General features: G+C 39.0%; 1 protein-coding gene across 1 annotated transcript in view; it reads right to left on the bottom strand.

Moving 5' to 3' along the window:
* Positions 1-1868: 1868 nt before the first annotated feature.
* DBX2 (developing brain homeobox 2) overlaps positions 1869-25594 on the bottom strand; it is a 38734-nt gene continuing 15008 nt past the window's right edge. The window contains exons 2-4 of the mRNA XM_065887851.1: positions 24990-25085; positions 7786-7973; positions 1869-2534 (exon numbers count right to left, since the gene is read on the bottom strand). Of these exons, the coding sequence (XP_065743923.1) occupies positions 2202-2534; positions 7786-7973; positions 24990-25085 (617 nt within the window). The 3' untranslated portion in view covers positions 1869-2201. The remainder of the gene's footprint in view (positions 2535-7785; positions 7974-24989; positions 25086-25594) is intronic.

The following is a 25594-nucleotide window of genomic DNA, read 5'->3' as shown; positions in this document are numbered from 1 at the left end:
CATTGACCATAGATAAGCACTCTATGATTTCTAGCAACAAGTGATAGAAAAATACACTTCCATTTCATAAACACTCCTGAGTGACTACTCTCTACAGAGACTTCAAAGTTGAAGACTTTTGTGATTCTTTACTTTCCCCAAACTTCAAAATTAATAGAGAAGATACTGAAGAGAAAATCATTCCCCAAGTAAGAGATTATAAAGTACAACGTGCTTCTGAATTTCTTTAATAAATTTCTCTGCAATCCTCAAAATGTATGTCTTACAATGCATCTGATAGCTGGGTGAATACATTCACAGTGGTAGACACCCCCGCATGGTTGGTTAGATTTCAAGAGCTGAAACTTGACTGCCAGGGGTCAAATCCCATTTATTACCCTCAGTACCTTGGGCAAATCACCCTGACCATACTGGTCTGGGTCCCTTGTCTGAGTAACAAGAATTCTAACAGTAATAGAGTCCCTACACTTCATAGGGTTATTGTCATGAGGATTAAATGAGTTAATCCACATTAAAGGCTTATTAGCAGTCTCCAGCACACAGAAAGGACCTGATAAATGTAAATGAGGTTAACATTATACAAAGAAAAGAAACCATATTATAAATCATTTTAAGACAGGTTTTAAAATTTAAATTGCTGTCAGCAGATCCCTGCCTCTGCTTCCCACAAAGAGGGACTGAGACAATCTTCTTCTGAGATGATTTTTGATCTTGTGATAAAGACATAAGCTAGCATACACCAAATCAAGTTCCATTCATACAAAACAATTCCCTGGTGTTGACAAAAAACATTACCATCTGAAATGTTACCTTTGCTAAAACTCTAAACCCTCAAAGTCTATAGCTAAGAACGTAAGCAAATTAGAAGCTACTCTCTTTATGCAGCTTTCTCACTAACAAAATTCCACATCATGAACTTCTACTAATGTTTCTTGTCCACAGATTAATAACAACCTAGTTCAAAACCACATCATTTCCTTTTTCTGCCTCATTTCCTTCAAAGTGAAACATAATTTTTTCTTGGACCTGGAATAAAAAATTCTAGATGAACCAAGCAAATCGTTACCAGAAATGCAATTTTATAATAATACTATTTCAGAGTACTCAAGAAACATAAAACATCTGTGGTGATGTTTTTGTTAATACATAAAAATAACCTAATATATACTGCATACCACCTAGATGGAAAATTGAGTCTATAACTAAAAGTGCAAACAGAAATCACTATAGATCCCATCAGTATCGGGTTTTGAAGCCCAGTTGGGAACATTTTAAGAGCTGTGACACTTCTTTAAGTCTTGGTTGGAGGTCACAAACTGCTTGGCACAGATGTTTTCTTCAGCCAACACAGTATTTCAAAATTATTAAATTCAAATATCTTTAGGTGAGTCATGCCCTCTATTTACCTGACAGGCCCTTAAAGGCATTTTATTTGGCAGACCCTGATTAAGACCCATCCTTACAGAAAAGAGATCAAATGATAATCATTAGTTAAATGGGTCCCTCCCTCACTGATAGGCTGATAAAGTCCAGAGCCTTGGAAATTAAAGGTACTAACAGTTACATTCAGAAATTCTTCTAGTTGCTTGTTGGATTAATTTTAAATACATACTTTCAGTGCATGTATCTAATAGTGGCTCATTTGATTAGGATCTCTGAGCTGAGTTGTTAAAAATCACTTACATCTGGATACTGAAAGAAACCAGAAAGTAGAGAGTTTTTAAAAAATGTTCTTTTGATATGAAAATTTGTACTGAAGTCCAAATTTCACATAATTTTCAAAAAATTAAAAACATTCAGTCATCGCTGGTTTTTCTTCATATAAAAGGAAGTGAATTTGCTCAATGCACTATTTAGAGAGAAACTAATTTCTACTAATGTATTTTAATGAATATTTATATATATACACATAGAGACACACGCATATATACACATATTCAGAGTAAGGACTGAGCTGACCATTATTCTCGTTCTTTTCAGTTCCATCGTACTTTCTGGGAGATTCTGTTCCACTTACAAATTAAGTCTGCGTCTAGGACCCAAATAAGAGAACACTGGAGAGCGTTTCCTAAAACATTAGTCCATGCTTCACTCCAAAGGTGTTAGGTTTTAGGCACTGATGAGACACAAGCTAGCAGGCTTAAGAGTCCAAACGTTAATAGTTAACTGTTCTTTACGTTAACGTGGCAGAATGCTTCCATTCACACTGAGCCAGTAAGTACACCCTTGTCTCTGGCATCCTCTTCAGAACACAAATATAAGGCACCTTGCAGTGACTTTGCTTCTGGGGCCAATGCCCCTGGACTCTCCAGGATTAGTCTCTCTGAAGGTTCTGGTGAATTCTCCCTCCATCTTGGACTCGAGTGCTGTTGGGAGATTTCCCAGAGTGAAGGACATGGAGAAGGGAAACCCAGAGCAGATCTTGAGAGGGGGTCCTCTTGAAGGACTACTTCTTGGATACACCTGTTGGAAAGCACTTCCTTTTCTTTGGAATTCCGCCATTTCATCCTTCTGTTCTGAAACCAGATTTTCACCTATTGATAAAGTAATCGGACAAAATGATCACTTACATCACGTTACTTCACTTCAGCATTTTAAACTGTAATTTCTTCCACTGTGCCTTCCATAGAATACCTTATCCTGAGAGCCAGCCTAGCAAAGTGCTTGTGGCTTTTTACTTCAGAAGTATCTGAGAAATTACTTTAGTACAGCATCTCCACACACTTATGAAACAAAACAACTGTGGTAAGCTGATGACATCCTGAAAGTCAGACATCTTTCAAGACTGATTTAACTCTCTTCGATATTTTAAAACCTCATTTAGTCTGTGCTAAATTATTTATCCAAAGGAAATGTTATTGACTAGTAATAGCATCTGAGTGTTTATTTTGTGCCAGGTGTCAGGCCAGGCACTCATCCTGGATTATGCAATTTGATCCTCACAATGACTGCAAGAAGTCCTTATTTCACACATAAGAAAACTTAGGTTCAACACAATGAACCAGTTCAAGGTCACATAGCTAGTAAAACAGAAGCATTTATACTAGAATCCGTGAAAGTCCCACTCCAGCGTTGAGGCTCTTATAAACATTCAGACCTCATCAGAAGCTTCTGGAGACTAAATTAAGATTACATTTTATAATGCTTGGATAAATTGCAGGCTTTATATAATTTCCAAGTTCGAGTACTTCCAGGATTGATCAGACTCAAAGAATTAGGCTCAATAAATAACAATTGACTGTAATTAACCTAAAAGTGCTTATGATGGTAGTTTCTAATTTGAGCCGTACCTTCCCCCACCCCACTTGAGTCCCTCTTTACTACTAACCTCCCTCTGACTGTGTAGTCAACTGTGCTTGAGCAGGAAACTTCACAACTGGTTTCCTGACAGCTTAAAAGCCAATCACATTGCTTTCCTGTGCATTGCACTGCACCCTTTTTTAGTAGCTTTCTATTTTTAGAACAAAAACTGGAAAATTTTTACCTAAAGAAGTAATTATTAAAGTGTACCAACCAGATAGTTCTCCCAATGAAGTAAAAAATTCTACCTGAGATGGTCTTTCCAGATTGGCAAAACAATTCTTTCATTCTTTCAACGTGATGGGCAATGTCCAAAATGGCTACAAAAGAAACCTACCACAGGCAGCTGAGTCCGAAAGACTGCCATCTCAGTTGTAATCCTGTGATTCAGGCTTTTCACAAGAAACCAGTCCTAATGCATACATAGCAGAGCATTTGCTTCTGTTCACAAACTCATTTATTATTTGCAGTAGGCATTTACTCCCAGAATGCCTGCCAACTATTTCCAATGGGTTTTCACCAAGACAGTTATTTGTTGCCATTAGTGAATTTTGTCTTTCTCACCACATTATTTTCTTCTCCTCTTAGCTTTTCTGTATATCCAGAAATTTTTTGAGTAATATCTCAATTTAAAAGAAATCATGAAAGGACTTTCTTCATAATCAGTGGCATTGGGACAAATGTACATATTTGGGAAAAATCATAAAATAAAATTTCTATCTCTCAACAAATACAAAAGCAAATTCCAGATGGATTAAACAGCTAAACATAAATACAAAACTATAAAAATTCTAGAAGAAAATGTAGAGATGATCATTACAGTCTTGGGGAGATGAATGATTTCTTAAGCATGACATAAAAAATAAGGCTACAAAGGGAAAACTAGATCTGACTACATTAAAAAAAGAGAAATCTTTGTACAAATAAAGATGCTACAAGCATATGAAAAAGCCACAAACTACCCAAAAGAATTAAAAGCAGGGACTCAAGGAGATATTTGTACACACAATGCTCACAGTAGCATTATTCATATTAGTCAAAAGGTGGAAGCAACCCAAGTGTCCACTGATGGATGAATGAACAAACAAAATGTGGTATATACATACAACTGAATATTATTCAGTCTTAAAAAGGAAGGAAATTCTGACACATGCTACACCATGGATGAAACTTGAAGACATTATGCCTCGTGAGATATTCCAGTCACAGAAGGACAAATACAGTATGATTCCACTTGTATGAGGTGCCTGGAGTAGTCAAATTCACAGAGACAGAAAGTAGAATGGTGGTTGCCTGATGCCTGGGGGGAGGGAGGAATGGGGAGTCATTGTTTAACGGGTGCAGAGTTTCAGTTTCGAGAAATGAAAAACGTTCTGGAGAGGGATGGTGGTGACAGCTGCATAACAAGGTGAATGTACTTAATGCCACTGAATTGTACACTTCAAAAAGGTTAAAATGGTAAGTTTTATGTTATGTGTATTTTACCACAATAAAAAAAAGCCACAAACTTGGAGGGGATTTTTGTGGCAGCTGTTAACAGGAAAATGTTACAAACCGTAATATTCCAAATATTTTGATTAACAGCCAAAGTAATTGCTGCATATCTATCAACAAAAAGACAATAGAAAAAAAAAATGGTGCAGCCACGAAAAGGTTAAATTCAGATGAAAAATGACCAGTAAAGTGATCAAAAGATTCCCGAGTTCTGATAATTAGGAAAAAAATAACAGACACAACTGCCCATGAGGTTGGCAACATTTTCAAAAATTTAAATAGTGGAGGGATTGCAAAAAAAGGACTTTATTAGTAAGAGTAAAATTTGATATAATTCAATATCTTGATACAATATTTGGAAAGGAATTTTTAAATTGATCACAACTTAAAATGTACATAAACTTTAACTTATAAATCCAACTCCTAGTTCCCTATCTTACAGAAATATTTTTAAAGTGCATAAAGATATGCAACAGTAAAAACCAGGAAGTAACTTAAAGCTGAGGATGGCTAAGTGAATTACAGTATATCCATGTAATGGTCTGCTCGGAGACACTCACTAAAAAAGAATGAAGTACATGTGTATGCAGACATGGAAGGATGTATCCCATGCCATTTGAGTGGGGGCAGAAAAAGCAAAGGACAAAACAATACTCACGGTCAGCAGCATTAATCATAATAGCCCCAAAATGGGAACAATCCAAACACCCACCATTAGAATGGGTAAACCCTGGTATACCATGTAATACTACACAGCAATGAATGTGAATGAGCTACTGCTACAACACAGCCACATGGATGAATCTCGCAAACATATGGTAAGTGAAAGAAGCCATATACCAAAGAAGATGGACTGAGTGAGCCTACCTATATAAAGCACAAAAACAGGCAAAACTAATCTATGCTGTTCAAAGTTCGAAAGGAGAAGGTAGTGACCGGGAGGGGGCAGGCAGGGGGCTCCTGGCCCGGTGGTAATGTTCTACCTCTTGAGCTGTGTGCTGGTTACACAAGTGATTTGTATTATCCTTCAGAAGATGTTAAAATATATGCAGAGTGTGATGCCATTTTTATTTAAAATTATATACACGATTCTAGGTCTCAGCTTCATTTGTAAAACAGAAATAGCAAAAGTAGCTACTTTTATTATCTGTAAATAACATCAAATGTAAGGGCACATAGTAGTCATTATGAAAGTACCTGTGTTTTTATGTTTGTGCATATATGACACACATATAAGTTTATTTTAAAAATAATACATGATATGCCAATAAACTCAAACAAGAGCCATGTATAAATGACAGTAGTAACCAGGGAGTTGGATTGGAAAGGGAACAGATGTGTTTTCATTTTTAACTTTACCAATCTCCCTTTTGTCTGAATTTACCGTAATAAATACCATGTAGTAACTGTGTAATTAGATATAGTGTACATGCAAATAAGAAAACGTTAAATTACTTCCGAGCTGTTCGCCAAATTCAATAAGGCAAAAAGCGTTCATTCCTGAGGCACTTGAATTTTAAAAACGATATAATCGACTATGTAAAACTATGTGCCTATGGATAACAACTGGGAGATAACATACAAATATGGAAACAGTTTGTTATCTTATCTTAATCAGTATTTCTCAATATTCCCTCTTACCTAGCATAGTGTCTTACACACAATAGACCACCAAGATACACCTATTGATTTGTCTGTCACAGACACAAAATTGCTCTGTGACATAGACAGAATTCCTATATTTGTCCCTGTTTTTAAAGTGAGAAACTGAGGCACAGAGCAGTCAATTAAGGTTATGGGCTCATTAGTCCCACACACGAGGAAAACACAGACTGGCTGATCTAGGTCAATTATCCTCTACCACACCTCGTACTGCTTCCTACGACTATAAAAAGTCGGGGGACAGGGGGACAGATCACTTCCCTAGGGAAAGGAAGCAAGGTTAAGAAGGGTTTCATCCAAAAATAACTAGTTTAATAACATCCAAAGTTAGAAACCAGGTCATTTGTATTGAGGAAAGTACAGTAGAGCATGGTGGTTAACACAGAGCCTCTGCTAGCCCTTCAGTGCCTTTATGCTGATTCAAAAATTCCAGGTGGAAGGAGCCTTGCACCTGGAAAGTCAGTTTGACAAGCAGAGTACCTGCTGCATTTCAGTTGCTGCCATCCCTCTTAGCCAAATGGCCTTGTGCAGTGAACATCCTGCACAACTGTACATGGTGGCTCCAGGTTAAAGAGAATGCAAACTCCAGAGTCAGATTGCCTGGAGTGGGAGCCCAGTTCCAAAGCAGCTCCACTTTGTGACATGGACCTCTGTTTACCTCTCTACATTTCCTCATCTAGAAAATGGGGATATTTCATATGGTGATTACAATAAGGATTAAATAGGAAAATGCTAGTGCCTTATACTGTTAATTATTTATAAGTAGGCCAAACTTTAAATGGAGTATGCTGCACTTCCCAAAAAGCTAGAAAGTCTATTTCAAAATTATGTGAAATATCATTGTACAAGAAAGGTTTGTAAAGGTTGCAAATGTGAAACTACTTGACTGTACTTGACATAAGCCCACAGTGCAAAATAATGAAATCTATTAAGGGGTATTTATGAGTCACTCATTCATGCCTTGATTTTGGACTGGAAATGAAGAAAAAGACAGGAAAATTGGTTCCTGCTTTTGAAGGCAATTATGTAACCTGTTTCTCTGAAAACAGAGCAAACAATGTAACGATGTAAATGCCACAAGCCTTCGCTTTTCTCTTCAATTGGGAAGAATTAATCAGGCGAAAACCTAGACCTCTTCAGCAAAGGGACCGATTTCCAAATAGGAATTGTGACATATATTTCCACCCACTAAAAAATTATGCAAGTCATTTCAATAATGCTTCAGGGTCCAGTGCTATGCCTACTACAACAGATAGTTACCAAATGAATGGATATCATTGGATTCCTTCAGAAATCAGGAGCAGTAGATATCTTCCTGCTCATTAGTACCTGTGATTCCTTTAGTCCCAAGTTGATGGCAAGTTTCTTTCGGTCTGTTTTGCTGATATATTTCTGCTTCTGAAACATTTTCTCCAGAGCCTTTCTCTGGTCCTCAGAAAAGACAGCTCTTCTTAAAATACCCCTCCGAGCTTTGGAATTAGATTCCTGTGTCAGAAGAGGCAACACACTCTCTTCTCCTAGAGGGGAGAAAAGATACAAAAAGCCCCATTAGCTGCAGGGAGAATTCCATCCGTCTTTTCCATGACAATATCCTCCTTCTCTGTACCATGACCAAATTATCTCATCTCTGAACTCTGCACATTTAGAGAGCTTCTTAACCTTTTTTTGGTCATGGACTCCACTGAGAATCTGATAAATGCTCTTTGCTCCCCATTGGGAAAAAAAAGTACATATGCTTGCCTTCCCAATTTTGCATGCCATGTCAGAAAGTCCATGGTCCCAGGTTACAAAGCTCCAGTGCAGAACTAGTAGGTGGTTTAAATACTTAATTTTCCTCTAATTCTTCATTTATTTATTCATTCATTCATTGTCTCAAACTGTTGAACACTTACCATATGCCAGGCACTCCTCTCAATACTATACATTGAGAAATAAGACATATGTTTTATCGTACTCATTACCTATAAAATCAAGTGGGAGGCATTTATTGAACCAGCATCACAAGTGTGATGAAGTATTCCTAAGAAGAGGGTGCACTGGGAGCACAAAACGATGGGCTTAATCTTCATCTGGGATGTCAGGGAAAGCTTGCAAGAGTCAGAGATGTTTAAACTGAGAAGGAAGGTTTGGAAGACCTCCAATCACCCCCTCCCTGATTCAGTTGATCATCAACTCCTTCAGGGAAGAGACATTTACTACTTTTTCTGCCTTTCTGCAGCTAGCACAACACTGGTTCCCACCCTCTGTGAGTTTCATTCATCATTCACTATTCATTTATTCAGCTTCCAAGCTGTGGTAGGAGGAATAATGTCCTTTCCAAAGATGCCCATGTCCTAATCCCCAGAGCCTGTGAACATATTACATTATATGGCAAGGGGTAATTAAGGTTGCAAATGGAATTACAGTTGCTAATCAGCTGAACTTGAGGTTAGGAGAGTATCCTGGAGTATCCATGTAGGCCCAATGTAATGACAAGGGTCCTTATAAGTGGAAGAGGGAGACCAGGAAAGGAAGTCATAGTGATAGTTTTGAAGATGCTACACTTCTTCCTTTGAAGATGGAGGAAGGGGCCATGAACCAAGAAATGCACTAGAAACTGGAAAGGTGAGGAAACAGATTCTCCCCTAGAGCCTCCAGAAGAAATGTAGTCCTGCTGACACACTGATTTTAGTTCAGTGAGACCCATTTCAGGCTTCTGACCTCTATAACTGTACGATAATAAGCTTGTATTAAGACATGAGGTTTGTGGACATTTGTTACAGCAGCAAGAGGACACTAATACACTGGGTATCTACTGAGGAAACCAGACAAACGGCACATGGTCCCCGCCCTCAAGGAGTTCACCTTCTCATGGGAGGACCAATACATGAACGTCACTCCAGAATACAGGCACCAGAGGAGCAGGGACTCCAGTTTACGACTGTATCTGGTATGCATTTGGGTGCTTGATAATTATTTCTAAATAAAAAAGCAAATGCATGTCTTAAGTACTGAAATAGAATGATCCCTACAATGCTCTGGCATCACAAAAAAGGAAGTGATGAGCTCGAGAAAATAGTTAGGTTGAGTCAAGTCTAAAAGGACAATTCAGTTCCAGAGAGAAAGAACCAAGGCCAATCCAGGCCTTGAGTGACTAGCGTCTCAAAGCACTAAAGCACAAAGGAATAAAGTCTCTCCAAGGAAAAGTAAGCAGTCTGCAAGGCCTTGGAAGGGCATGAAACGGAGGGTGCAAGCTGGCAACCGTATCCAGCCTGCAGACAGGCTTTGTTTAGAGTGTTGATTAAAAATTCTGATTTAGTTGTTCACATTTAATAACTGGGAGGTTTCATATGAAGTCCAGGTTTCTAACATCTCTTCAAAGGTAACCACACTAGGCTCACCTTCCCATAAAGCAGAGATCTACCATAGTGAGTGGCAGGTGTCCTCTTTAGATGGAGCATGTGATCCTCAGTTTGCCATAGCCTCACCTAACTTGCTTTTTTTGTTTTTTTTGCGGTACGCGGGCCTCTCACTGTTGTGGCCTCTCCCACTGCGGAGCACAGGCTCCGGACACGCAGGCTCAGTGGCCATGGCTCACGGGCCCAGCCGCTCCGCAGCATGTGGGATCCTCCCGGACCGGGGCACAAACCCATGTTCCCTGCATCGGCAGGTGGACTCCCAACTACTGCGCCACCAGGGAAGCCCTAACTTGCTTCTTACCTGACAGGCTCTTGAAGACATCTAGACCTCTGGCACAGAGATTATGGAGTGGAATCGAGCCAGACCATAGAGGACTACAAGGGTTTGGAACATTACCCAATAGTTAGTGAAGACCAATAGAATATGTTTAAGCAGGGTGTGACATGATAATAATAAACCTACACTGAGCACTTCCTCTGTACTCATACTTACTATGTTAAGTCACTGACATGCATTATTTCATTTAATCCTCCCAACCTACCTATGCCATGAATGCTACTATTATTCTTCCCATTTCACAGATGAATAAAAAGAAGCTTAGGTAGCTTACGGAACTTTGTCCAAGGTCACATGGCTAGGGCTTCAAACCCAGGAATACTGATTCCAAAACAAATGCTCTTAATCCTACAGTGGACTGACACAATCTGACTTGTATTTTAGAAGAAAAATGTCAATAAGTGGATAAATCTCGTCAATTTTACCTCTGTAATATAATAGCTTCCCTTCCTATTTGTTTAAAAGATTGTAAACATCTCCCAGCTAGTCTCTCAGCTCTGGGTTGTGCCTCATTCTGATTCATCCTGACATTCCCAGAACTACTGGCCTCTCCCTCTTTCTTCCAGGTCTGTAACACCTGCATCTCTGTAGAAATGCCAGAGCCCCTGGGATGTAATCAAGCCCAGTTCTTTACAAAAGTCTACTCTTACTGATGCCCTTCCCATTCATCCTCTCATGGGAACTTGGTTAATTCTCCATCTACAGAACCAATTATTTTTGCCTCTCTCACACCGAGGTCATAGCTGGAAGTCAGGCTTTGGCACCTGGATTCACTATTTCTTAGAGATTTGAATCGTTTTATGCAATATTTGTCAGTAATAAAAATAGTACAAACATCTCAATATGTTCATATCTTTCTAAATACTTTTCTTCTCTGAACTATCCTTTGTAGAGAGACCATGGAATTGGCCCTTCTGCACTATTTCAGATCACAGATTCATCTGTTGAGACGGTGTCTCTCTAGGAAGCCTCAGAACAAAAGTCTCTGGAGGATGGAAGAACTGGGTTTGGATCTCAGCACTCGGAGTGAGTTACTCTTTCAGTTTGTTTTATGGAGTTTCTTTAAGGATTTGATGAAATAGCACAAAACATTTCCAGTGCCTAGCCCACAATAAGGATCCCTCAAATCTATTTCACTTGCCCCTGTTGAATTTCATTTTATTCTTATACGAATCATATGCCACAGACATCCTCTGTACAGACGAAGAAGTGTTCAGAGCAGTTAAGTTCCAAAGCAGCACAAAGGACACAGATCTCAGTGGTAGCAAGACCTTCTAAATCCAAATTCTTGGCTCCTTTCTATGCTTCCCCACACTGTTTCTTGATGGGTCAAGAATGGGAAGAAAGAAACATTTATAAACATAGCCAGGGCTCCTGTCTGTGTCTATGGGCTTCTGCTCCCTGTCCTGGGTCAGTCTGTGAGCCTGAACCATATAGCATCTCCTATCCAACCTGGTAACAGTGTCCTCAGATTCCAGCATCCCCTTCTCACTTCCTATTTTGATCTGGAATTCTTAATTTGTAACTGTATACAATCTACCATTATTAAAGCCATATGTACTAAAAATTAGGAAAGAAACTTAAATATCCGAAGTTAAAGAAATGCATAAGCACATAACGCTATATCTACTAGGTGAAATTGTAAAGAACCACTAACGATGATGACTAGGAAGATGAGGCAGCAGCAAAACAAACAAACGAACAAACAAAAAACCATTATAATACGTATGATATTTAAGATACATACTATGCTCACAACTAAGTAAAAATGCAGAGAAAAAAGACTGAAAGGCAAAAAAAAACCCACTCAGATAGGCTACCGTTGTAGAGTTATGGACAAATAATTCACCTCCACTCTACATTTTAAGTCTGGCTCAGTTTTCTAAGGAAAACAAGCAAACGTTGTAGTAACCTTTGGGGGAGTAATCTGGCCAAGTGATTGAGTCGTCCCTGAGTGACAACTGAAAATGAATCCACTCCATCCTTCACAGATGCTCACAGTTGATAAGGAGAGGTCCGAGAAGAACAGAGACAGCCAAGGTACAAGTGAGATAAACACCCGCAGACCACCACATAGGAAGCTTTTAAGCACCAGATAAGAAGCCACTTAGTCTTGGAGGCCAACAGAGTGAGTCCTGAGAGAGAAGAGCTGCCAGAAGACTAGCAATTCCTCTTGCTGGCCATCTTGACAAAGGCGGGCAGAGAGAGGGACTGACATTTGCAGACGCGTGAGTGGAGTGAGGACAAGTGTGAAACGTGGTAAATCTAGGAATCTCACACAGCTTGGAACTTCCAGACTGCAGGAGATGAGCGGGAAGAACACAGGACATTAGCTGGGAGGTAGATTAGGGCCAGGGGTGACTGAAACAAATCTAAGGGATAATTTGCCACAGAGGAAAAGCCTTTCAAGGACTTGACCAATTTAGTATTTTAGAAAGGCCAGTACTTTTTGAGCTAATACAACTTTTTACTTTTTAAAATAATTTTATTTTGTTCTTATTGAAGTATAGTTGATTTACAATGTTGTGTTAGTTTCGGGTGTACAGCACAGTGATTCGGTTATATATATAGCCTTTTTCAGATTCTTTTCCCTTACAGGTTATTACAAACTACTGAGTATATATAGTTCCCTGTGCTATACAGTAGGTCCTTATGGGTTATCTATTTTATAATACAACTTTTTAAATCTGTATAGAAATACAAACAAATTTCTGGACCAATAAAGCTAGTTTAAAAAAAAAAATCTGCCTACATTTTTTTCTAAGCCGAGATTTTATAAATAGGGATCATGATTTTACTCATTTTCACCCCTTCTTCACCAAGATCTACATGTTTACATAAAACAATGGGGTAACACATTTAAATGCCCCTACGACTTTTAATAGGAACCTACAGGTTTTCCTGTTGAGTTATGTTTAAGTGAAGAGAAAGAAGAGTCCCATCAAGGGGATCTACAGGTAAATTATTCTCACCAACATGGTAAAAGCTAACGTTGAAGGGTCGTGCACACAAAGCAGACCTCAATCTCTGAAAGACAGAGCTGGAGTGGTTTTGAGGGTCAGAGGGTTAACTCCTGGGTCTGGTCTTTGGGATTCGGTGCCCTACAACAAACACGAATACAACCACTAAACAAGCGAAAACCATGGCAAAGATAAAGAATATTCCATTTTTCCTTTCTTTGCTAGTTGCCTGGTTTCTCTTCGCATTGCTCTCAACACACAAATTGTGCTTGTTTTCATAAACGGAGGTGGCTCAGTTTCCTACAAGAAGCATGTGACAAGATGCTACTTCTACCACTGATGCTCCTCTCCTTTTCTCCCCCATGAGTCTTTTGTGGGCTGTCTCTGGATCTAACCATAAACTACTGATGAACCTATACCATCTTCCTACCTTCTAAATCTAGGAATATGGGCTCAATTACACCTGCGAAACAAACATAGTGACTTCAAGAACTTTTTGGTAATTCAAAAATCTCTCAGAAGCTACTGAAAAGTTATAAGCAACAAACACCTCTGATTATTCCTAAATTCATGACAAAAGTCTGATTTATATGGAAACTTACAGGTGACAAAGATAAATAAATAATATAAAAATAACAATGAAAAGGGACAGAGTTTAAGGCATGCAGTAGAAAAGACACTTTAAAATCCAGGGCCACCAATTCAAGGTGCTATAGGCTCTGCTAATTTGCGAATATCATTATTATTATTTTATAATGTGGCTTCCATATATATTTGGGGCTCAACATGCGCTGATGTATGTGGCAACGACAGGCAGCATGGCATGAAATCTTTACCACAATCCCCAGAGGTACATATTATCATCCCCATTTTCCACAGGAAGAAACTGAGGCTCTGGAAAGATAAGTTGTGCAACTGAGGTCATACACCCAAGCAGAGTGAGGCCAATCAATGCTCTTTAAAATTATACCAAAGATTGTGAAAATTACCAATGTGCCGGGAAAGAGGTCGGGAGGTAGGGAGAGTCATTAAAGTGGCAGAATGACCTAGTATAGAAAAGTTTGCAAAGGCCTAATTCCCTGCATCCTGAGACAGCCCCCATGTACCACACCCCCCTGGGAATCCCTGTGTGCAGTGAGCTTGTGAAGGGCAATTTGAACAGAGGTGTGCTGTGTGTGAATGATACAGTACGGGGTGGGGGGCAGCGAAGAGCAATAGAGAAACACAGCAGTAGATTGGCCTCTGTCTACCCCAGGGTAGGCTACTACTACTACTTATGAACATTTGGGGAGAAAGGGAACCCCATTCCAGGAACGACCCTCGAATACTTTCACTGCCACTGTGGAACTGCTGAATAGAGCCATCAACTTGGAAAATCTATTGTCTTCGAGTCTCTGACTCCTTTAAACTTTCTTCCTGGTTGACCAAGTGTCATTTATCTCCCTTCACTATTGAGAAGTCAAAACCTATGTTCAACTTATCACACATACACAATTATGTTTTCACCACAATAATTAGGCTTCTTTCTATGTTAGCACAAAATGCTGCATCCCTCTGAAAATCTTAGAGTTCTAAAGATAAATCCTTATAAAAGAAGCTCTCAGGCAGCCTTTTATGGATTTCCATAGGTCTCAATCAGTTCCCCAAGCCCACTCACTGCTCCAGCTGAGAGCAGGAAACATCCAGGTCAGGTGGTAAGAAGACCCATCAGAGCACTGCCACCTCTGACAGTGTCACTCATAGGACGAACCTACAGTAATAAAAATAAGGTCCTTTCCCTGCTGCCTTCAACAAAATCCTAAATTCAAATTTGGAGAATATTCTATGTTCTTTTAAGTTTTAATGAGAAACGGAAGATAGTAAAATGATCTCAAAACGCAGAATCTAAGTTCACCTCCCAAGAAAAAGGGAGAGCAACTTATCCCAGAAGAACATTTCCTCACTCATATTTTTATAATGCTGCTCCAAATTTAAACTTTGTCTTTTAATGCATAAAATTCTTGAAAGGTCAAATTCAAGTTGGGTACTCAAAGACAAAACGAAATCATTATCTCATTAATTCAATTAGCTATTCTACAAAATTAAGACTCCTATACATTTTCATGTAGTCTTTTCCTTAAGGTCATTCTCTGCATAACTTCTACAACTTTCCATCTCATTTTATGAAGTATGTTATTTTGAAAAGAACCTTATGGATATACTATCAAAGATCTTCCTTACACTGCTTTGGGGGAGAGGAGAACTTTTACCACTGCCTTTAAATTTTTCCCCACTGTAAGGATTGTGCTTAAATACCCTATTAAACTATTATATGTGAGAAGGGCACTAGATGAATGATTGTTTCCACACTGCCACAAGCCAATCATAAATCTAAAAGGTTAACAAGAGAAACTAAATCAATTTTAAACAAGTGACTCATGTTAACAGTCAAAATGGTATTTCACTTGCTAGCTAAGGATGTGTTGCTCTAATCCTACACCTTTTAGAAAAAGTGAAGTCAATATTGTGAAACAATGATGAGGGCACTGATTTCATCTCTTATTAAAATTTTTAGTGTAAACCATAATTTTGGCTATTCGAACTGAAATACAAAATAATACAAAATTACTTCAACAGTTTATTTTCCTTCTTTCGTACAAATGGAAAAAAACTTAAATGCTTGGGCATAAAATCGTTCTTCCTATTAAAAAAAGAAGAAGAAAAGAAAATCTAGTAAACGCCTTAAATTAAAAAGCTTACCGGGCAGCTGTAAGTCTTATTAACTGTTCCTTGGTATCATGATTATTTATGTAATATTCTTAATTGAAAGCCTAAATCTACCATTTCATTATTATTTGCTGCCAATACAGTGAACATCATAAAGAAGAAAGTAAGAAATTCATTTCAGATTTATCACTAATGAGACACCAATGTTTATTAAGAACACTTGTGGCATCTCTACACTGTTTTATTTATTTATTTTTTCTAGTGTTCTTTCTTTTTTTTTTAAACATCTTTATTGGAGTATAATTGCTGTACAATGTTGTGTTAGTTTCTGCTGTATAACAAAGTGAATCAGCTATATGTATATGTATATCCCCATATCCCCTCCCCCTTGCGTCTCCCTCCCACCCTCCCTATCCCACCCCTCTAGGTGTTCACAAAGCACGGAGCTGATCTTCCTGTGCTATGCGGTTGCTTCCCACTAGCTATCTATTTTACATTTGGTAGTGTATGTATGTCAATGTTACTCTCTCACTTCGTCCCAGTTTACTCTTCCCCCTCTGCATGTCTTCAAGTCCATTCTCTATGTCTGTGTCTTTATTCCTGTCCTGCCCCTAGGTTCATCAGAACATTTTTATTTTCTTTAGATTCCATATATATGTGTTAATATACAGTATTTGTTTTTCTCTTTCTGACTTACTTCACTCTGTATGACAGACTCTAGGTCCATCCACCTCACTACAAATAACTCAATTTTGTTTCTTTTTATGGTTGAATAATATTCCATTGTATATATGTGCCACATCTTCTTTATCCATTCATCTGTTGATGGACACTTAGGTTACTTCCATGTCCTGGCTATTGTAAATAGTGATGCAATGAACATTGTGGTACATGACTCTTTCTGAATTACGGTTTTCTCACGGTATGTGCCCAGTAGTGGGATTGCTGGGTCGTATGGTAGTTCTATTTTTAGTTTTTTAAGGAACCTCCATACTGTTCTCCATAGTGGCTGTATCAATTTACATTCCCACCAACAGTACAAGAGGGCTCCCTTTTCTCCACACCCTTTCCAGTATTGTTTGTAGATTTTTTGATGATGGCCATTCTGACAGTGTGAGGTGATACCTCATTGTAGTTTTGCTTTGCATTTCTCTAATGACTTGTGATGCTGAGCAGCTTTTCATGTGTTTGTTGGCAATCTGTATATCTTCTTTGGAGAAGTGTCTATTTACGTCTTTTGCCCATTTTTGGATTGGGTTGCTTGTTTTTTTGATGTTGAGCTGCTTGTATATTTTGGAGATTAATCCTTTGTCGGTTGCTTCATTTGCAAATATTTTCTACCATTCTGAGGGGTGTCTTTTCATGTTGTTTATGATTTCCTTTGCTATGCAAAAGCTTTTACGTTTCATTAAATCCCATTTGTTTATTTTTGTTTTTATTTCCATTTCTCTAGCAGGTGGGTCAAAAAGGATCTTGGCTGTGATTTATGTCATAGAGTGTTCTGCCTATGTTTTCCTCTAAGAGTTTTATCGTGTCTGGCCTTACATTTAGGTCTTTAATCCATTTTGAATTTACTTTTGTGTATGGTGTTAGGAAGTGTTCTAATTTCACTCTTTTACATGTAGCTGTCCAGTTTCCCCAGCACGACTTATTGAAGAGGCGATCTTTTCTCCATTGTATACTTTTGCCTCCTTTATCAAAGATAAAGTGACCATATGTGTGTGGGTTTATCTCTGGGCTTTCTACGCTGTTCCATTGATCTATATTTCTGTTTTTGTGCTAGTACTACACTGTCTTGATTACTATAGCTTTGTACTATAGTCTGAAGTCCAGGAGCCTGATTCCTCCAGCTCCATTTTTCTTTCTCAAGATTGCTTTGGCTATTCGGGGCCTTTTGTGTTTCCATACAAATTGTATAATTTTTTGTTCTAGTTCAGTGAGAAATGCCTTGGTAGTTTGATAAGGATTGCACTGAATCTGTGGATTGCTTTGGGTAGTATAGTCATTTTCACAATGTTGATTCTTCCAATCCAAGAACATGGTATATCTCTCCATCTGTTTGTATCATCTTTAATTCCTTCCATCAGTGAGTTATAGTTTTCTGTATACAGGTCTTTTCTCTCCCTAGGTAGGTTTATTCCTAGATATTTTATTCTTTTTGTTGCAATGGTAAATGGGAGTGTTTCCTTAATTTCTCTTTCAGATTTTTCATCATTAGTGTATAGGAATGCAAGAGATTTCTGCGCTTTAATTTTGTACCCTGCTACTCTCCCACATTCATTGATTAGCTCTCGTAGTTTTCTGGTAGCATCTTTAGGATTCTCTATGTATAGTATCATGTCATCTACAAACAGTGACAGGTTTACTCCTTCTTTTCCCATTTGGATTCCTTTTATTTCTTCTTCTTCTCTGATTGCAGTGGCTAAAACTTCCAAAACTATGTTGAATAATACTGATGAAAGTGGGCAACTGTCTTGTTCCTGATCTTAGAGGAAATGGTTTCAGTTTTTCACCACTGAGAACAATGTTGGCTGTGTGTTTGTCATATATGGCCTTTATTATGTTGAGGTAGGTTCTCTCTATGCCTGCTTTCTGGAGCGTTATCATAAATGGGTGTTGAATTTTGTCAAAAGCCTCTTCTGCATTTATTGAGATTATCATATGATTTTTATCGTTCAATTTGTTAATATGGTGTATCACATTGACTGATTTGCATATATTGAAGAATCCTTGCATCTCTGGGATAAACCCCATTTCATCATGGTATATGATCCTTTTAATGTGCTGTCGGATTCTGTTTGTTAGCATTTTGTTGAGGATTTTTGCATCTATGCTCATGAGAGATATTGGCCTATAGTTTTCTTTGTTGTGACATCTTTGTCTGGTTTTGGTCTCAGGGTGATGGTGGCCTCATAGAATGAGTCTGGGAGTGTTCCTCCCTCTGCTATATTTTGAAGAGTTTGAGAAGGATAGGTGTTAACTCTTCTCTAAATGTTTGATAGAATTCACCTGTGAATCCATCTGGTCCTGTGCTTTTGTTTTTTGGAAGATTTTTAATCACAGTTTCAATTTCAGTGCTTGTGATTGGTCTGTTTATATTTTCTATTTCTTCCTGGTTCAGTTTCGGAAGGTTGTGCTTTGCTACGAATTTGTCCATTTCTTCCAGGTTGTGCATTTTTTTGGCATATAGTTGCTTCTAGTAATCTCTCATGATCCTTTGTATTTCTGCAGTGTCAGCTGTTACTTCTTTTTCATTTCTAATTCTGCTGATTTGAGTCTTCTCCTTTTTTTTTCTTGATGAGTCTGGCTAATGGTTTATCAATTTTGTTTATCTTCTCAAAGAACCAGCTCTTAGTTTTATTGATCTTTGGTATTTTTTTCTTCATTTCTTTTTCATTTATTTCTGATCTGATCTTTAGGATTTCATTCCTTCTGCTAACTTTGGGGTTTTTTTGTTCTTCTTTCTTTAATTGCTTTAGGTGTAAGGTTAGTTTGTTCATTTGAGAGTTTTCTTGTTTCCTGAAGTAGGATTGTATTGCTATAAACTTCCCTCTTAGAACTGCTTTTGTTGAATCCCATAGGTTTTGGGTCATCGTGTTTTTATTGTCATTTGTTTCTAGGTATTTTTTTATTTCCTCTTTGATTTCTTCAGTGAGCTCTTGGTTATTTAGTAGCATATTGTTTAGCCTCCATGTGTTTGTATTTTTTAGTTTCTTTCCTGTAATTGATATTTAGTCTCATAGTGTTGTGGTTAGAAAAGATACTTGATATGATTTCAATTTTCTTAAATTTACCAAGGCTTGATTTGTGACCCAAGATATGGTCTATCCTGGAGAGTGTTCCATGAGCACTTGAGAAGAAAGTGTATTCTGTTGTTTTTGGATGGAATGTCCTATAAATATCAATTAAATCCATCTTGTTTAATGTGTCATTTAAAGCTTGTGTTTCCTTATTTATTTTCATTTCGGATGATCTGTCCATTGGTGAAAGTGGGGTGTTAAAGTCCCCTGCTATGACTGTGTTACTGTCGATTTCCCCTTTTATGCTTGTTAGTATTAGCCTTATGTATTGAGATGCTCCTATATTGGGTGCATAAATATTAACAATTGTTATATCTTCTTGGATTGATCCCTTGATCATTACATAGTGTCCTTCTTTGTCTCTTGTAATAGTCTTTATTTTAAAGTCTATTTTGTCTGATATGAGTATTGCTCCTCCAGCTTTCTTTTGATTTCCATTTGCATGGAATATCTTTTTCCATCCCCTCACTTTCCATCTGTATATGTCCCTAGGTCTGAAGTGTGTCTCTTCTAGACAGCATATATATGCATCTTGTTTTTGTATGCATTCAGCCAGTCTATATCTTTTAGTTGGAGGATTTAATCCATTTACATTTAAGGTAATTATCGTATGTATGCTCCTATTACCATTTTCTTAATTGCTTTGGGTTTGTTTTTGTAGGTCTTTTACTTCTCTCGTGTTTCCTGCCTAGAGAAGTTCTTTTGCATTTGTTGTAAAGCTGGTTTGGTGGTGCTGAATTCTCTTAATTTTTGCTTGTCTGTAGAGGTTTTAATTTCTCCATCAAATCTGAATGAGATCCTTGCTGGGTAGAGTAACCTTGGTTGTAGGTTTTTCCCTTTCATCACTTTAAATATGTCCTGCCACTCCCTTCTGGCTTACAGTTTCTGCTGAAAGATCAGCTGTTAACTTTATGGGGATTCCCTTGTATGTTATTTGTTGCTTTAATATTTCTTCTTTGTATTTAATTTTTGATAGTTTGATTAATATGTTTCTTGGCGTGTTTCTCTTTGGTTTTATCCTGTATGGTACTCTCTGTGCTTCCTGGACTTGATTGACTAGTCCCTTTCCCATGTTAGGGAAGTTTTCGACTATAATCTCTTCAAATATTTTCTCAGACCCTTTCTTTTTCTCTTCTTCTGGGACCCCTATAATTTGAATGTTCATGCGTTTAGTGTTGTCCCAGAGGTCTATGAGTCGACCCTCAATTCTTTTCATTATTTTTTCTTTATTCTGCTCCTTGACAGTTATTTCCACCATTTTATCTTCCAGCTTATTTATCTGTTCTTCTGCCTCAGTTATTCTGCTATTGATTCCTTCTAAAGTATTTTTAATTTCAGTAACTGTGTTATTCATAACTGTTTGTTTGCTCTTTAGGTCTTCTAGGTCTTTGTTAAATGTTTTTTGTATTTTTTCCATTCTGTTTCCGAGATTTTGGATCATCTTTACTATCATTACTCTGAATTCTTTCTCAGGTGGGTTGCCTATTTCGTCTTCATTTATTTGGTCTTGTAGGTTTTTCCCTTGCTCCTTCATCTGTAACGTAATTTTTTGTTGTTGTTTTTTTTTTTTTTTTGATGGATGGTACTGTATTCCTGTCTTACTGGTTGTTTGGACTGAGACATCCAGCAATGGAGTTTGCAGGCGGTTGGATAGAGCTGGGTTTTGGAGCTTAGATGAGGACCTCCAGGAGTCCTCACTCCGATTAATATTCCCTGGGGTCTGAGGTTCTCTGTTAGTCCAGCAGTTTGGACTCAGAGCTCCCTGCACAGGAGCTCAGGCCCACCTCTGGTCTGGGAACCAAGATCCCACAAGCTTCCTAGTGCAGTAAAAAAAAAAAAGCAAGCAAGCAAGAAAGAAAAGAGCAGTACAATATCAAAGAATAAAAAAACAAAATAAAATTAGAATGATAAAATATATATTAGGAAAAATAAAACTATAATTGGAACAACTGCAACAAAGTAAAACAAAACCACACCAGAAAAAAGAAAAGGAAAAAAAAGGGGTGGGGGGTGGGGAACAAGCCAAAAGGAGAGAACAATAACAAAGTATAAAGAATAAAATAAAATTAGAAAAATAAAAGAATTGAAAAAATAAAAATATAAAAGAATCAACCACAATGAATCAATAAGGTAAAACAATCCCAATCTAAAAGAGGAAAAAAGAAAAAAAAAAAAAATAGCCTTGACTGTGGGAGCGGAATTTAGGCAGGGGTGGAACTTAGGCAGGGGCGGGGTTTAGGGTGGGACAGGACCTAGGTGGGAGGGGGGGCTACGTTTGAGCATGGGGTGGAGCCTCTGCTTAGGACCTGCGTGGAATAGGAGAGGCAGCACGTCAAAAGGAGGGAGTCTGGAGTGTGGAGTTCTGGAGTTTGGAAGTAGCGCCCTGAGTGAGGGTGTATGGGTGGGGCTTGGGTTCTGCATGGCAGGAGCGAGGGTCCAATGGCAGAGGATTAGGCCCGGGAGCCCAACAGGCTTCCCGGTGCCTAAGTGGACAAGGAAAGCACTGGCTGTGTTCCTCCACGTCCCCACCATCTCCCCCAGGTTCTCCCCTGTCACCACTGCTGGACCCGTAACCTTGGGTCAGTCCCACTGGGTTTAGGCACTCCTCCCCTCCCCCAGCCACTCCTCGGGGTGCTGGTCCTGGAGGTCTGGCCTTTACTTTTGCTCCCCCTTCCCTCCCTCCCACTCCTTCAGGACCTGCACGGCTGGAGGGGGCTTTGGTGGCCAGAGGATCAGGCCCAGGATCTCAGCAGGTTCCTGGGGGCCCAAGTGGGCAGGAGAAACCTGGCCATACTCCTTTTTGATCCTCTGCCCTCCCAGTGGTTCCCCAATTTCTCCCTTCGGGTATGGGATCCCTTCCCCTCACCCAGCCACCCCTCAGGGGCGCCAGTCCCATCCCGCCTCCACTTCTCCTCCCCCTTCCTTCCCCCAGTGACCCATGTCCTACCCGGTCACTGGGGCCTCCTCCCATCCCCTTAGGTGTCCGAGGTTCCCCACCGGTGCCTGGTAGGTGCCCTAGTTGTGCCGAGATGCGCATTCCGCATCCTCCTAATATGCCAGGTTGACTCCACCCTCCTGTGCTGTTTTAAAATGCCAGCTTAGAAACGGAGACAAACCAAGTGCATTCTCATCGTCAGTCTGAACTGTGCTGATTTTCTCCTTGTATGTTTTATTGAATAAAAAAGATAAACACAAGGACTTTATAAGCCTCCAGAGATACACATCACAATTTACAACAGCTACACAAAGGCATAAAGTGGGAAGGGCTGAGAAGCAGATGGAGAAAAATGAGACATGCTTAGGGTGATTTTTTTCAAGCAGTCAGGAAGATGAAGTTATCTAGAAAATGACTTTGGACTTACTTTTATGTGCTCTATTTAGTAAACTGGCCCGGGCATTAGTATGCTTTTATGGCTTAGAAACTCATGAAAACAGTACTATAAAATGAATACACACACACATTCACGCATACATGAATGTCCACCTGTTACATGCAATATTTTGGTACATTGCCCCTTACCTGTCTATATTTCCAGAGAGTTTCTAAAGTAGAAGACCAGTATTATACCAGGGTGAAAACACTGAAACTAGGGGTTGGACCTCTTTCAATCTCCACCCCTGGAATACCACACTGAGGATTTAATTCCACAGAGATGCCACCATGCTGTGGTATCAGATATTTGGGGTTTAAGTCTTTACTCCAGGCATCCTTTCCTGATACTCTAATATATGGTGATAAATGTCTCCTTAATCTGTACAACAGTTTTCAATTATCCTCACAGGAGACCACCTTGAAGGAGCGAGAAAAAGGTTTAGTCATGGTTTCTATTTTTCTATTTGAATCAATACATTCTAGTTAAATGGACAATTAATAGGTCACTTCCAAAATAGCGTATCAGTCCTGGTTAATAAACAATCCCCACAGTGGATAATGGGCCCTATGTATTGAGCAAGTCCTGTATACACCCAGCTCATCCACTAAATCCTTTTTCAGGTGGACAGGGTTATATGGGAAGATGAGCTAGAATGAGTCTATAAAAGTCAGTTTCATTCACTGCTTTATTTTTCAGCCAAGTGCTTTAAATGGTGTCCAGAAATTCACCTGGAATGTGAGACAGGAGAGAAGACTGACACACAGAGCCTTGCTTTATGACCATACAAAAGGGCAACTGACCCTTGCCCGAGCCTTTTCCCTGTGAAATCGTTCCGAAAGTTCATCTGCACAGTGAAAAATCGTGGTGAGGTCGCGTGTGGATGAGTCAAGTGAAAGTGACGATTGGTCACGGGTCTGTCACCCATTGTGGCCGGGTCCCAGCCATGTAAAGTGCTCTGTGGGAAAGTATCAGCCCCCTAAAGAGATGCTCAGAAGCTGGCAGCTCATTAAACGGCCAGCATTTGCTGCCTCACTTGTCAGGAATCATTCTATTGAGCAACTGCTCTCCTGAAACATTCATAAAACACATGCAGAGAGGCAACAGGGAATCTGAATTCGCCCGTGATACAGCTCTGGACTTCCACCTGACTCTACCCCTATTTCACTTTTCACCTGACAGAGCTGTTAATCGAATCAATGTTTTCTCTTGGGCAGCTGAGATAAATGCACCCCTCCTCTGGACTTCTTTATCATAAACTCGAATCCTCTGTCTACAGATTCTTAGCTGACCTAGAAATCTCAAGATCAGGGGAACTTTATTTTTTTATTTTCAGCTAGACATGTTTTTTCTTTGTGCGTGTGAGTGTGCGTGTGTGCTCTTCAAGTTTTTGAAAGCTGTCATTCTCCCTCTACCCTGCACACTATTCCAATTGTGTAATGTTTGAAAAGTTCTCTTGAAAATGTTTCCTACAACCCTGGTTGGTTTTCTTAAAGATCATAAGAGAAGGTATTTATCACCTTTTACAATCTTGACAATTTTTGATTATTTTCCATGGATACCTAGTGACTTTCTTGTGTCACATTTTCAGTTGAATGGAAATTTTACACAATTTCTTAGCTTGCTTTCCTTCCTTTCTTCTTCTTTAAATGAGCATTGCTACACGTTTCAGAAAGAGCCAAATGGGTCCCTCTGAGATCTTTTACATCAAATGGAAAATAAGTTGCTTTCCTTGGTGTGTCAGCCCTGGGTTTCAATGCCACTAGAAGCCACTCACAATCGCTCAGTGTGCTGAGGTTCGATAAATCTCTGGAAACCTCCTGAATAGGATCGCTGTGATTTTCAGTGAGGAATTATCTCCTTGCCATTGCATTACCAATTAGTTTTCCAGAGCACATTAAATCCTGCTGCTTTGGTTTACAGAGTAACTGAGGCATTGCTGATGAAGTATAAAAACTTACTTGGAAAAGCAGTGGGGGAGGCAGGGCGCCGACAGGACCCACCGCAGCACGACGAGTAGAATGGCGGGGCGCTCAGAAAAAAAGGCTTGGAAGGCGCTGCAGAGAAAGCGTTGATCACACTGATTAGCCATATCTCTTAGACAGTATTCAAAATTCCAATTTCCCCGAAGTCATGGAGTAAAGCACTACATCTTCTGAGGCTTTCGTTAAACTTTTACTGGAATTAAGGTCATTTTAAAGCAGGCTTTACCTGTCAAAGAACTTGCTAAATAATTTAATCAAGATTTGGAAGCTGTGGTGTAAACAATCAAATTATCAAAACCAAACTTAGTCATTCGTTTTCTGTGTAGTTATAAGTAGTAAATATCAAATAGTCCTTTATCTAATATAACCTCGAGCAACACTGCCCAGGAGAACTCTCTGTGATGATGGACATGTCCTCTACTTGCACTGTCTAATATGTATCCACTTGTCACATATGCCACTAAGCACTTGAAATGTGGCTAGTATGTTTGTGTAACTGAATTCTTACTTTAAGTTCTTTTTAAATTTAAATAGACTCATGTGTCTAGAGGCTTTCACATTGAACAGCACGGCTCTACTGT

The sequence above is a fragment of the Phocoena phocoena genome, chromosome 11 (assembly GCF_963924675.1).
Source record: "Phocoena phocoena chromosome 11, mPhoPho1.1, whole genome shotgun sequence".
In the NCBI taxonomy this organism is placed as follows: domain Eukaryota; kingdom Metazoa; phylum Chordata; class Mammalia; order Artiodactyla; family Phocoenidae; genus Phocoena; species Phocoena phocoena.
The sequence above is the reverse complement of the archived record's forward strand: the minus strand, read 5'-3'. Positions and strand labels throughout refer to the sequence as shown.